Below are 14,524 nucleotides of genomic sequence, written 5' to 3' on the forward strand. Positions count from 1 at the left end.
CCATCGATACATATGTGCGTGTGTGTGTGTGTGTGTGGGCGGGTTGTGTGTGTATGTGTGTGTGGGCGTATGTGTGGGTGTGTTTACGAAGCTTGGGTGGCAGGTGGCGGGGAGAAATGTGTGAGAGGTGCAGTGAGACCAATACAAGGGCCGATGGCAGAGATGATGAAGGCAGAATAGCCTACTTCAGAGACGCTCCCAACAAAAACAAATCAGTGAGGATGACGACGATGATGAGAGAGATGTAAATAGCGGGAAGAAACTGGGCGTGCACATTCAATGAGTCATCGGGCGGCGGCCGGCGGCGGACACAAATGAGCCAAAATGACCACGCGGCGCGGAACCTGCGATTCGCGCGGCCAACCGCCGCACCGCGCTGTGCAGTGTGTTCGCACCTTTACTGTTATCCTTCAATATTTTTGTGCAAACCATTATAAGAAAATCGAAATAAAATAATAATTAAAGAAGATACATTTAAATGAAAAAGAGAAAAAAAAACAAGAAAAAGTTATATACAAACATAGTAGGCCTAAACAATTTATATAGGCCTATAAAAAAGTAAAAAAAAAAAAATATATATAGCCTATATTTTTTTTTAACAATGCCTCATTGAGGTGAGCACTAAATATCATGGCTATCAGTTTATGGTTCAAGCCACTTATCTACTCAGCTAACCAGACTTGTATTGCTTCATTTACATGTAAGCCTCTTTCTATGAAACTTTTTTCTAATAAGTGCAAACACAAACAAACACACAAAAACACACAAAAACACACACACACACACACACACACACACCGCACAAACACACGCACACACACACACACACACACACACACACACACACACACACACACACACACACACACACACACACACACACACACACAGTAGTTAGTAGTATTCAAGTGTCTTTTGAGTGCCCTCAAAAAAGTGCTATATAAACATATCAATTATTATTATTGGTGACACATTGTTTAAACGCATGTAAAGGCATCGGTCCAAAAGTTTATTTTATCTACTTAACAGATACACACACACACACACACACACACACACACACACACACACACACACACACACACACACACACACACACACACACACACACACACACACACACACACACACACACACACACACACACACACACACACACACACACACACTCTACTTAACAGATGGACAAAAAACATGAAAACAGGAACATTTGGTTTTGGGTTGACTCTACCAAGTCATCCACCAAGCAGAAGTATTTCTACATATCCGTACATCTCCATGACTTAGCTGATAGAGTTACAGATAACGCTGCAACAGGTTGTTCTCACTAAGGGAGTTTTTGTTTGTTTGTTGGATGGATGTTGCAATTCAAGGCACAAAAGGCCATTCAAAGTGCTTACAGGGGGATACAATACATCAATATTAGACATTAGACATTGAATTTAAGAGATAATAATGCATCTCGTTCATGCCTTAAACTCCTAGACTCTGTATTTCACTCTGCTTTGAGATTCATTACAGGAGATGCTTATGATACACACCATTGTGTTTTATATGAAAAGGTTGGGTGGTCCTCCCTTAAGGAGAGACGTGATGCACATTGGCATATTTTTATATATAAAGCTCTGACTGGAAAGCTACCACTCTATTTGACAGAAATGCTGCTTATTTCAGATGGGCTTTATCAAACCCGCTCAACTGACATGCTCATGTTATATGTTCCCTATGCCCGGTCTGAGCTTGGTAAAACCGCTTTTAGCCATAGTGCCCCTGACTCCTGGAACAGCCTACAACATACTATTAAAATAAATACACTCATAACTGTTAACCAATTTAAAATTATTATTTTGAATCAGCCCCTCTACACTTGTAACTGTTTTAATTAGGCTATTGTCTCTTTCATTCAATTGATCTGAATGTTTTAAATTGTTGTCTGTGTGTGTGTGTGTGTGTGTGTGTGTGTAAACTTGTTATGTATTCTCATTGTATATTGTGTATCTGTACAAACTTGACGTCATTGTAAAAGAGGGTCACCCCTCAATTGATCTTTCGAGGTTAAATAAAGGAAAATTAAAATTAAATTAAAATCTTGAGTTTAGGGGCACAGGACAATATTGCTGCTGATGCAATCTGTCTGTCGTTGCATTAGCAGGGGAAGTCCAGGTTGAAGTAACAGATAAGCTGATACTAACACAATTCCAAAAGTCCAATACTCTCTGCTTTAACTGTTTTAATTATGCTATTGTCTCTTTCATTCAATTGATCTGAATGTTTTAAATTGTTGTCTGTGTGTGTGTGTGTGTGTGTGTGTGTGTGTCTGTGTAAACTTGTTGTGTATTCTCATTGTATATTGTGTATCTGTACAAACTCGACGTCATTGTAAAAGAGGGTCACCCCTCAATTGATCTTCGAGGTTAAATAAAGGAAAATGAAAATGAAAATGAAAAATTAAAACAATGAAAATACATCAAGATTCACATCCGTGTCTGTTCGGACTGAAGAATCTTTCCCCAAATTTGATCCCATTCTTGTTCACTAAATTGAACTAATCACATGCTATGTGTCTTTCTAACAATGCAACATTCAATTAATCACTTTATCATTTTGTCTATAAAGTGTCCAACATGTATAGAATGTGTATTTTTCAAAATCCCTCATCACAGTTTTCCCTGTTTTAGATGACAATTTTTGACACCCTCAGCAAAAAAAAAAATATATATATATATTCTTCTTAACCTAGTATTCATACAGGTAATTCTTATTGAGACACTATGGCTGACCCTATGTGAGGACCCCCTCTGGAGTGTGGTAACTTGAGAGGGGATATGAGAAAAGACTCATTTCAATGTGCCTGACGCGTTTACTATCACATAAACAAAGAAATTGAGCATATTCCTTCATTTGTCTCTTTACGTCATGTACCACGGTAATATACACACAGTATATAGTAACAATCTGACCTGTGTTAAAGGCCTACTTCACCGGTTTGAATATGAAGGTGTATTGAATTCTGAGATCCTATGTAGTATAAATGTGCGAAAAAAATTGAAATCGGTTCATCCTAGCCTGAGAAAAGGCAGAAAGAGTGTTTTTTTTAACCCTATATTTCTCTTTCTCGTGACATCACAGAAAGAAAAATATAGGGTTAAAAAAAACTTACTTTGTAAATATTACTGTGATGTCTTTTACTGTGACATCACAGTAATATTTACAAAGTAAGTTTTTTTTTAACCCTATATTTTTCTTTCTGTGATGTCACGAGAAAGAGAAATATAGGGTTAAAAAAAACACTCTTTCTGCCTTTTCTCAGGCTAGGATGAACCGATTTCAATTTTTTTCGCACATTTATACTACATAGGATCTCAGAATTCAATACACCTTCATATTCAAACCGGTGAAGTAGGCCTTTAACAGTATATATTTTGTTATCCAGTGTGCTTGTGTTTAAGTGCTTGGATTTTTTTAACTGTAGGCCCCACTCCTTTACCACATGCAATGACATTTCTATACAGTTTTCAATGACACACATTGTTGCTACATTTGAACCTTTATTTATTCAGAAAATGCCATTGAGAGCAAGCTAACACAAACATCTTGTAAAGCTTGTAACTTGAGCCTGAAGTCTTTTTTTAATTATGTTGTATCTAATGTCTAAGGTTCATATTCAACATTTGGTTATATACAGAAGATTAACATATGCTCTTATATGGTCAATTAATATGAAATTGTAAGTTCCTCATAACTTTCTCTCTCTCTCTCTCTCTCTCTCTCTCTCTCTCTCTCTCTCTCTTTGTTTTCTCTCTCTCTCTCTCTTTGGCTCTATCTCTTTATTTCTCTCTCTCTCTCTTTTCTCTTTCTCAATTTAAGAAGGAACACACAAATACTTTTTTTTTAATTCTCCTTTTTGAAAGACATGTTCAAATAAGGGTATGTTTAGGGCTGAGGGGTTTGGCCATAGTCCATGGGTCCTACTGTATAAAATAAACAAGTCATTTCCTTCCCTGTGTATTACCTTCCCTTCACACACTGAAGGCAACAGGAGGATTCTTCAGCATCTCTCAAATATCTTCGTCAAAACCAAAAAAGGTACAGTATATACAATAAAAAGTGCATTTTTAAAAGGATTTGGGCAAATTGAATTATTGCTGCAACTAGTTAATCTGTTGAGGATTGTGGTGAAAAATATCCAGGTTACCTTAAAATAGATTTAATGAGATGAAATGATAGGAAAATGAGAAGCCAATCTTCATTTAGAAGGCTGACTTTTCAATGATTTGGCATTATTTATTTTTAGGGGTCACTACTATGTGTATAACTTATTTTCTGTTAATTTCATACAACTCTATCAAAACAAGAAGAAGATTTTAATGCGTTAATTACTAAATGAAACTGCAAAATAGTAAAACTGGTCAAATTATTTTATTTAGGCTACAAAAACATAATATGTCTCAATCGTAGTTGAATGGCTATTTTTTATAATTTCTGTAGGGTGTAAGGACTAGCGGGTCCAGGTGTTAAGGTGAGTAATTCAACGTTGTTCTCTGCATGTCATTCCCCTCTCTACCCCATGCCCTCTCTGTCTCTCTCCCCCACCCCAAAAAGAAAAAAATCGATGTCCGATTCAATTTTAAATGTTCTCAAAATATATAAATATAAAGTAATATCTGATTCATCCCTTATATATTGTTTGGGGCTGCTGTGGCAAAGTCGGTAGGGCTGTCGACCCTCAACCACAGGGTCGGCGGTTCAATCCCCAGTCTCCCGGCCAAATGTCAAAGTGTCCCTGAGCAAGACACTGAACCTTAATTTGCTCCCAGTAGGTAGCCTGCAATCGGTGTGTGAATGGGAACAGATCTCCATGGAAAAAAGAGTCTCACATCTCAATAGGATTTACCTGTATAAATAAGGTCTTTTAGTTTTTATGCACCAAATCTCTGGAACAAACTCCCAGAAAACTTGAGGTCTGCCGCAACTCTCGGCTCTTTTACATCAAGGCTGAATACTTTTCTGTTTCTATTTTAACCTTAAATTTGTATTTAATGTAAATGTTCTATTTCTATTAATTTGCTTTTAAATGTTTTATTCATTCGCTTTTCTAATGTGTATTATGTATTTTAATCTTGCCCCTGTAAAGCACTTTGAATGGCTTTGTGTCTGAATTGTGCTATGAATAAACTTGCCTTCCCTTGCTAAAAAAAATTAAAAAAATCCCTGACTGTCTGTCTAACTCACAGGATGAAGACCCTCAAGGCTCTGCTTCTCTTGGCTGTAGTCCTCTCTGTTGGTGAGTACCTCTGCAGTTCATCTGTACGCACTGTAGATGTGAATAAATACATCTTCTACTGGAATACTGATCGTTCTGCTTATTGTTTCTTAGACCACTCCGTGACTGCAGGCCGCACCTATACTCATCTCGTTAAAGGTGAGTACAACTTGACAAAAGCAGTTCATCTGTACTAGGGGTGTAACGGAACACAAAAGTCACGGTTCGGTATGTACCTCGGTTTTGAAGTCACGGTTCGGTTCTGTACAGTACAGTTCTCAATTAAGAGGAAAAATGCAAATAAAAAAAAACTGCGAGCAGCATTGCAGCCTGTAGGTATTTTTCAGTATAGAAAAGAAAATAATGCTGCAAACAACCAACGTCTCCAATAAATAAAATACTTCTCAAATAAAAGTGCAAGTTCTGCAACGCAAACAAAACACACCTGTACATTTGCCATATTTACGTCATCACAGTTCAGTTACGGTACGGGCTGTGTGGTTCGGTACGAATATGTGTATTTGTTACACCCCTGCGCACTGTGGTTATGCACAAACATATCTTCTACATGGTGTACGAACAGTATTCTGACTGCTACTTGCTTGTTGTGCTTAGACACCGTTTCTACTGTCGAGTTGAGAAAGAGGGCAGTCTGGCAGTTCAGAAACATTTTGCTGTGCTTCATGCCAAAAAGCTCGCCGACTACTGACTACTCCAACTACGGCTGCTACTGTGGAATAGGAGGCAAGGGCGAACCTGTGGATGAAACGGACAGGTACTGATTTACTTATTAATTTAATTTGTTTGTTATTTGAAGATAAGCCACTTGTAGCATCTTGAGTGGGTCCTCAGAAAAAACATACAGTAACTACAAATACAACACACAAAACAAACTATTAAGACAGACACATACACAGGCTCTCATTCTTCCCAAAAATAGCAACAATAACAAAAAACAAATATATACTTACTTTGCTTCATACTCAGACACATTAAAATAAAATGTTTCCATACTGTTTTAAAAAGTGTCTCATTTGTTTGTCTTCACTTGTAGGTGCTGCAGAGTGCACGATGAGTGTTACGGCAAGGTTCAGAACCACCCTGACTGCAGTAGTTTCTTTGGGAAGGACGCTGTCCCTTACTACAAGACCTATAAGTACACCTGTGACAAGGAGAAGAAAAAGGCCAGATGTACCAGTGAGTACACTGAAACAAAAGGGATTTACACCCTCACATTTTCCTTTTTCTCCTAAAACCTGCAGAAATATGTCCTTTGTTCCTTTTCCATCAATAGTTAAAAAGGATGGAGGGATGGATGGATATATATACGCAATGGGAATATGTACATTAAATCATCTTAAAATATTTAAGATCAGAATGTTATATATATATATATATATATATATATATATATATATATATATATATATATATATATATATATATATATATATATGTATATTGTAATGTTACAATATATGTAATTTTGATTGGATGCATTTTGGGCCATGTTTAGATGTCTTAAAGGGGTAGTTCGTAATTTTGTTACAAAGTCAAACATTTTTTTTTAATATAAATGTTAGTTATGAGAGTTATATGAATACTGTTACAGTTACATTTTTATTTTATTTTACAGCAATGGTTGTTGACACTGTGCTCTCTACTTTATCTTTCTCAGTGGAAAACGACAAATGTCAGAAGTTCCTATGCAAGTGTGACAGGAGGGCCGGCAAGTGTTTTGCCAGATCAACTTATAACAATGACCACTTGCTGATGGACCAGACCCGCTGTAAATAAAGACAGTTGTAACAAAATGTATTCCATGCAGATCAGAATTCAACTATTTCTGTATTGGAACACACAGTATTTTTGATTATGAATAAACTATCCATCATTCGTCCCACATACCAAAGTATTCCTATTGGGTTTGAAATTGTGATCTGATAATAAAACACGTCTACAACTGCATCACATTTGGACTTCCTTTTTTTTGTTTACTGAAAAATCAAGGGTATAAACTCAGTTCAAGTTAGAATAGAAGGTATTATGGTCTACCTTGTTCTCTGCTAGTCTAATCTCTTGTCTAAAGTATGTGGACATGAAAACATCCCCCTGTTAAGTTATAGTTGAGCATCATACTATAAAGAGGTTTGGTGGTTGGCTTAAATATCAGCCAGCCAGTGATGAAATGCCAAGGTATCACTATTGGTAAATACCAGATCAATATTCTAAATAAGAAACTATTCTTAATGTTTTATCTTGAAAGAAATGGTTAAATAAACAGAATAAAAGCATTTACAAAATAATATTTTATTCTTTATAGCTGACAGCCAAGGGCCACTTGTGAAATCCTAGAGGGTGCCACACAACAGCAAAGTGTCAATATTAGATGCTAATAAGAAGATTGAGAAACAGTCATCTCATGTGAAAGGGTGTTTCATTTCTAAATGTGAAGGGTAAACATATTACTTTGTTGAACATTGCACCCTGTTTTGTCCAACTTCTCAAGTATCAGTGTGCAGTGATTATTTGTTGCCACATGATAGCAGCACACTATAAGAAAGAAAAACACTTCATCACAGACTAAACTGTATTTTCACACTGGCAATGATTGACAAATAGTGGCGTTACAGGTCATGAATTAAGGTGATTTTTATTTTATTTTATACAGATAAAAATAAAATTATGTTAAGATATTTTCTTATCTATGGTAAAAGTGATTGGATATATGTTTTGTATTTTTAGTCCTAAATAATATATTTCAAACCAATGTTACCAAACACGTGCCACTTGCGCAAGAGAGTCCATGGCTGTTTTCGAAAAGCCCTTCTAACGTCAGGTCATTTTTATTTTATTTAAAATGGACAAGATAAATGGTAAATGGACTTGTATAGCGCTATATCTCCGTTTATCACAGACCCAAAGCGCTTTACATTGTTTTTGTACACATTCACCCAGTCACACACACATTCATACACCGATAGCAGCAGCTACCACGCAGGGTAGGCTTAGCACTAGGGTGCTAAGCTAACTAAGCTAACTATCGGGAGCAATTCGGGGTTCAGTGTCTTGCTCAGGGACACTTCGACATGTGGCGGGGAGACGGGGGATCGAACCTCCGACCCTGCACACCAGAGGCGAACTCCCTACCCACTTCGCCACTGCCACCCCAAATAATAATAATCAATAAAATGATGTTAAGACATTTTCTTACATATGGTTATAGTGACTGGATATGTTTTTTTGTATTGTATAATAGTAATACTTACTGTATTTCAAACCAATTGTAGCCACCACACGCCACTTGTGTGAGTGAGTCCATGTGAACTTTGGCTCAAGCACTCTATATGTTGTAAGGCTTTTAGTTTTGTTGCAGTGTTTGCATTTTTTTTTTTTTAATTTATGCTCCTTTAAATAAGAATTGCTGTGTTGCTTAGGCTTGTATAACCTTACACATACTATCACCAGGAAAATGTAAGTACATTAATTATACTATTGTACTTAATCAGTATCAACCTATAACCAAAACCCAGACATCAAAATCGGATCGTACAGTCGTACAGACGACTTTGTGGGGACCAGATTTAGCTTTTGACCATTGGAGTGAGGACATTTTTGGAAAGTGAGGACATTTTGCCTGGTCCTCACTTCTTCAAAAGCCTGTTTGAAGGTTAAGAGTATGAATAAGGTTTAGGTTAGCTGGGTAACATAAAGGGTTGGGGTTAGGCATTCAGTTATGATGGTTGATATTAGGGTTACGACTAGGGGTGAGGGAATGCATTATGTCAATGAGGGTCCTCAAAAGTAAGAAATACAGGAATATGTGTGTGTCCTTTGCCTCTTGGTGGCTGTTGCCAAGGTGACCTACAGCTGTACGTGCATCAATTGTTATGCGGACTATCATCAATAACAACTATGCAGGTACAGGTCTGAACTATTCTAAACAATGTGTTATTGAATTAAAGGCAGTTACATAAAATAAAATAATTCATAAAGAAAAGCTGTTTAGTGGCATTCAGCCACAACATGCTCTTTCGCTTTCAAATGTCAACAACTTTGTTGACTTTATCATATCATATTAGTTTCTAATTCTCTCCACCAGCTTTGTATTAAGAAAAAAGAAAACCTTTTTTCTTGGTGAAAAAAAACCTTTTTCTTGGTGAAAAAAACCTTTTTTCTTGGGGGAAAATAATAAAATCTTTATTTATGTCGTTAACAATCAGTTTGTTCAGTACAGGCTGTTGAATTAATTCATTCACGGATTCAATTCACTTCAATATTAGTTTTGTAAATAGAAAATAGAAAATAATTTCTCCATTGATTATGGTCAAGGTTCCTCATGTTTACCTCAGTTTAAACATTTAATCAATTAAACAAAATACATTTGAATGTACTTAGACTTTAATTTTCGGGATTTTCACCATACCCTTGGACAACGTGTTGAGAGCAAAATCTCAAGATAAAAATAATGTCTGGTGCCCTCTCTCTAAAGAACCCAAGCAATGGAAGAGACACAACAACAAACAAATACAGTACGGAAAGTATTTACAGCGCTTCACTTCTTCCACATTTCGTTATGTTACAGCCTGGAATAATAGTGGATTAAATGTATTTACTTTGCCCAAAATTATTCACATACAACCCCGTAATTACAAATTAAAAAAAACTTTGTTAGAGATTTATGCAAATGTATTAAAAATAAAAAGTAAACAGTTTTGCCCATTCCTCTTTACAGAACCTCTCAAGCTCCATCAGGTTGGATGGGGAGAGTCGGTGCACTGTACATCAATACACATATTCAACAATAATTTAGAGCACAGAGAAGTTTACATGTTCATGAAGATAAATGTCAGTTTAGGTAAATTATAGTCACCATAAGCAGTGATAGCCTCCATGGCTAAACAGACACAGGAAATATTTAACTGAAAAACAATTGAGAAGATTTCAAAGTCCCGCCCATAAGTGTTGATTGACAGCTGATATCTCAGCAGCGAGTAAATAACACATCAATATTTTTTCAGCAACAAATATGACGACAATCCAAGTTTCAAGTCTCTAGAAACATGGTCTGAAAAAGTGAAAATCAATATCTGATCTCATAGTGAGGGGTCTTAATACGCTTTTACAAAGATCTCACTGAAAATACATGTTCAAACATATTATAACACTTCGTTATAAAAACTGCACATTTACTGTCTACACTGTTTGACAGGACTGTGTGGAGGTGACTGTATCAAACTGATTATATTAGGCATTCATTCATAGAATGTTTGGGTAGTTAATGTAAACTGAATTCTGTAACATTTGTGGATTGCTACAAATACCTTACTCTTTTCAGATACTAACTACCATGCAAGAAATATTTTGTGGATTTGGCTTTACAGGGCCTTTCAGGATCAAAACACAGAGTTTAACCCACTTGCGCCTTGAATGACCTGTCTATTTGATTTTACAGAATTCAGCAGTGTCATCATATTGAAGCCAAAATCCAGCATAGAGCGGTTGAGTGAATGTGGTCTGGACTCTGTGGAGGAGAGTCATGGTTTTAGAGACGCGGTAGAAGGACAGAACACCTGCACTGTGATCCAGGTACACTCCTATTCTGGAGGACTGAGGACCTGAGACAGGAGTTTCGATATTGTTGAACCAGAACTTAAAACTGTTTTTGCGACAATTTAAAGACCAGGATTTATCATTTCGACCGAAACCAGATGTATTTATCTCCCACATCCATCCACAATCATTTGTCTCCCTTGCTCTGCTGATGGTCTTGTATGCGACTGCTACATGAACTCCTTCCCCTCTCCACTCCACCTCCCAGTAACGACGTCCAGTCAGACTCTCTTTACTCAGGACCTGATGATGTTCAGTGAATCGGTTTGGATGACCAGGATATGACTGTTCTTCTCTCATTCTTGTTGCTTTTCTGTTCCCCTCAGATAATAACAGACATGTGTGTGCTGTGTTTGGATCCAGTGTGATTTCACGTGAATATATTAAGAAATCAGCTCTGGTCTTGGGCTCTGGTGGTGACAGTAAAACATCCACTTGAGTCACTGTCAGTGAGATGTTTGTCAGGACGTCCTGTAGTGTCTCTCTGGCTTCTGACACAGCAGCTTTCACGTCCTCAAAGTATCTCAGAGGACGGATGTAGACGCTGGATGTAGATTCACTGAGTGGTTGCAGTGAGGTGTAGTCGTGTATAAACTGGTTGTGGTCCTCTGTGTGTGACAGCGTCTTCAGCTCAGCGTCTCTCTTCTTCAAATCAGCGATCTCCTGCTCCAGCTTCTCCTGAAGATCTCTGACTCGACTCACTTCAGTTTCCTGCTTTGCTCTGACCTGCTGCTTCACATCAGAGCCTCTTTTCTGGATGAGACGGATCAGCTCGGCGAAGGTCTTCTCACTGTGCTCCACTGCTTTATCAGCAGAGCCATTGATAGCATCCACCTCCTGTTGAAGAACCTTCACATCTTTCTCTCTGTCCTGGATTCTCACCTGGATGTTTTGTCGATTCACCTCGAGCTCTTTCAGCTTCTCAGTAAATTCTGCTGCAGCTGACACTGTGTTGTGGCCTTTGTGTTTGTCCATTAAACACAGATAACAGATAGACTGCTGATCAGTGCGGCAGAAAATCTTCATAACCTCATCGTGACTGGAGCAGATGTTCTCCTGGAGCTTCTTGGAAGGCTCCACCAGCTTGTGTTTCTTGAATTGAGCCACGTTGTAATGAGGCTGGAGGTGTTCCTCACAGTAAGAGACCAGACACACCAGACAGGACTTGAGGGCTTTCAGTTTTCTCCCAGTGCAGACGTCACAGGCCACATCTTCAGGTCCAGCATAGCAGTGATCAGCAGCAGCAGCAGCTAGGGACATGGGACAATGTCAAATTTTTATGTCAATATTTTCCTTGTCAAACTATTTTGTCACCCTCTTAAAATAATGGCCTAAGCAATTTGTTCAGTGTTTTCAGGAAACACAAAAAACTTAACCAAATATTGAATATATGATATTCATTAATAATTTCACTCAAACAGGTTATGTCAAAAGATGACTCTTGACATTGTAATAACAATTTCTGTCAATTATGTAAGCTATTAGGAATAAACACTTTTTATTATTGTTTAACTTGTGACTTAAGCCATTTTACACACTTGTGAAATGTCCTTGAAAAACAAATTAACAGTAAATTTTGACTTAGGCAAAATAAAATGGCCTAAAACACACTCTTGACATTCTGGTAATATGGTATAATGACCTATGTCAAGTAAAATCACATGATCTGTTCAACTGAGGATTTAGGCCATTTTACCAGAGGTGGCCAGCATCTTGAGGAGATGATTTAAGCAAAAAAATCTTTATGGCCAAAAAGTGACTTAGGCCATTATGTTAAGAGGGTGACGATTTGCGATTTGGATATTATCACAATAATTAAGAAAACTTGCTTTACACTTTTTGAATGTCACTTAAACATTCTGGAATAATTTTACCTTTCATTTTGTTAAGAAACAATACACTACCTCTTGTAACAGCTTGGAGTCCAGTCTTCTTCAGCTCCTCCACTAAAACTGCTAAAATGGTGTTTTTCCCCAGGGCAGGCCTCGGGCTGAAGGTCTGCCTACACTGAGGGCAGCTGGAGATTTCCTTTTCATCCCAGAAGTCTTTGATACAGTCCATGCAGTAGCTGTGTCCACAGGGAAGAGCTACCGGATCCTTCAGTAGATCCAGACATATCGAACAAGAGAAAGTGTCACGGTCCAGCTGAGATCCTTTCTGCGCCATTTCAACTCTCTGTCTGTCTGTCTGTCTGTCTGTCTGTCTGTCTGTCTGTCTGTCTGTCTGTCTGTCTGTCTGTCTGTCTGTCTGTCTGTCTGTCTGTCTGTCTATCTATCTATCTATCTATCTATCTATCTATCTATCTATCTATCTATCTATCTATCTATCTATCTATCTATCTATCTATCTATCCAGCTGGGATCCTTTCGGCACCATTTCAACTATCTGTGTCAGCGACTGTCTGAGTTGCTTTTCACAAGAACAGAAACTAGTTTGAGCTCTGATCTGAACTTAATGTGTGTGTACAGTGAATGGGGCCTGCCCTTCACCACTCGTTGGTTACGCCCATCTTCACACTGTAGATCTAAAGGGGAGGGATTCAGAGTGGAGCTGACTGTGTTTCAGAGCAGGTACAAGAGGGAGTGTTTATCGAGCTTTGCTTCATTCCAGGAAGAGGAGCGGCTGAGACGGATACTGTGTGTTTGTGTGTGTGTTTGTTTAACACTTGTTTACAACAGAGATCAGTTCTCATTTAAATACACAGGTCACTTCAGCTTTTAGGAGGAAAACTCTTCTAATAATGTGTCTTTCTCTTAAAAAAAAATACAATCTGACTCTGCGATGTGTTAACAATCACTTTACGAAATATTTATCTTCTATAAAATATCGGATTAGCCAATTGTGTTAAAATATATACAGCTTAATTTAAAGCCTATTAAATAGCCGCTTTTCCACTGACACTACCAGAAACTCCTCTTAAAGGAACTGAAAGGTTTATCTGCCTGATTGTTAATATGCAAATCAGGTCAATGACATATGGAAAAACAGTAAAAGTCATGTTATGATACATTTAATAAAAGTTGAGTTTTAACAGAAATCAGTAACCCAAATCCCTAATTGTATATAAACATATATATGTGCCCATATGCTCGTGGGAGGTATCATTTTGAAAGACACACAAATTGTTGCACCTAGAGTTTGCTGGTATTATGTCAGACCAATGGTGAAAGTCACCAAACCGGTTTTGAAGCAGGTACATTAATTTGTTTAGTAGGCAATGTTCCCGTTTGTGGTTTGCTGAAAGTTCCCATTGGCAGAGCTCAGAGCGCTGTATGTTGACCTGTATTTAGGTGAGACTAAATTAAAACCTGTAAATATAAATGTTACATATACATTTAGCTGATGTACACCCATCCAAAAAAAAGGACAATATTTTTTTTTCATTATTAGAAATGTCTTTTCTATTTAATTTGTCCCTGCTTCCACCAAAATGATTTTACAAACATAACATGTATTCCAAACAACTGCAAAATAAACAGAAATAGCTTGACGTATACAATCCCAGCATGGTGTCAAGCCCACATTAAAGGTTCACTATGTAACTTTGCTTGTGTTAGACAAATGAAAATATTCTATGGTATATACTCATATCTGAATAAAAAAACTTTGCTCACACGGAAATTGGATCCCTGAAACATTGTTCTAAGT

At 37.4% G+C, this 14,524-nt stretch overlaps 2 protein-coding genes across 3 annotated transcripts; one reads left to right on the forward strand and one right to left on the reverse strand.

The window, feature by feature from the left end:
* Window positions 1-5,946: 5,946 nt before the first annotated feature.
* On the forward strand, window positions 5,947-7,060 carry LOC307252232 (neutral phospholipase A2 3-like; the record flags this gene model as incomplete). The annotated part of the gene is made up of 3 exons (XM_080029854.1): window positions 5,947-6,038; window positions 6,318-6,460; window positions 6,942-7,060. 3 exons carry the CDS (start codon window positions 5,947-5,949, stop codon window positions 7,058-7,060), a joined length of 354 nt encoding a protein of 117 aa, XP_079885980.1.
* A 2,541-nt stretch (window positions 7,061-9,601) lies between these two features.
* LOC307252111 (tripartite motif-containing protein 16-like) lies at window positions 9,602-13,252 on the reverse strand. Of its 2 annotated transcripts, none has more exons than XM_080029683.1 (2): window positions 12,781-13,252; window positions 9,602-12,126 (listed from the first exon to the last, which is right to left on the reverse strand). In XM_080029683.1, the coding sequence occupies exons 1-2, from the start codon at window positions 13,040-13,042 to the stop codon at window positions 10,703-10,705; spliced, it is 1,686 nt and encodes a 561-aa protein (XP_079885809.1). In that variant the 5' UTR covers window positions 13,043-13,252; the 3' UTR covers window positions 9,602-10,702. The 2 variants fall into 2 exon arrangements, with proteins under 2 accessions (XP_079885809.1, XP_079885810.1); XM_080029684.1 differs by having other exon boundaries at window positions 9,602-11,817; window positions 12,778-13,252.
* Between the last annotated feature and the right edge of the window lie 1,272 nt (window positions 13,253-14,524).

Source organism: Ammodytes marinus, assembly GCF_949987685.1.
Source record: "Ammodytes marinus genome assembly, chromosome: 6".
NCBI lineage: Eukaryota > Metazoa > Chordata > Actinopteri > Uranoscopiformes > Ammodytidae > Ammodytes > Ammodytes marinus.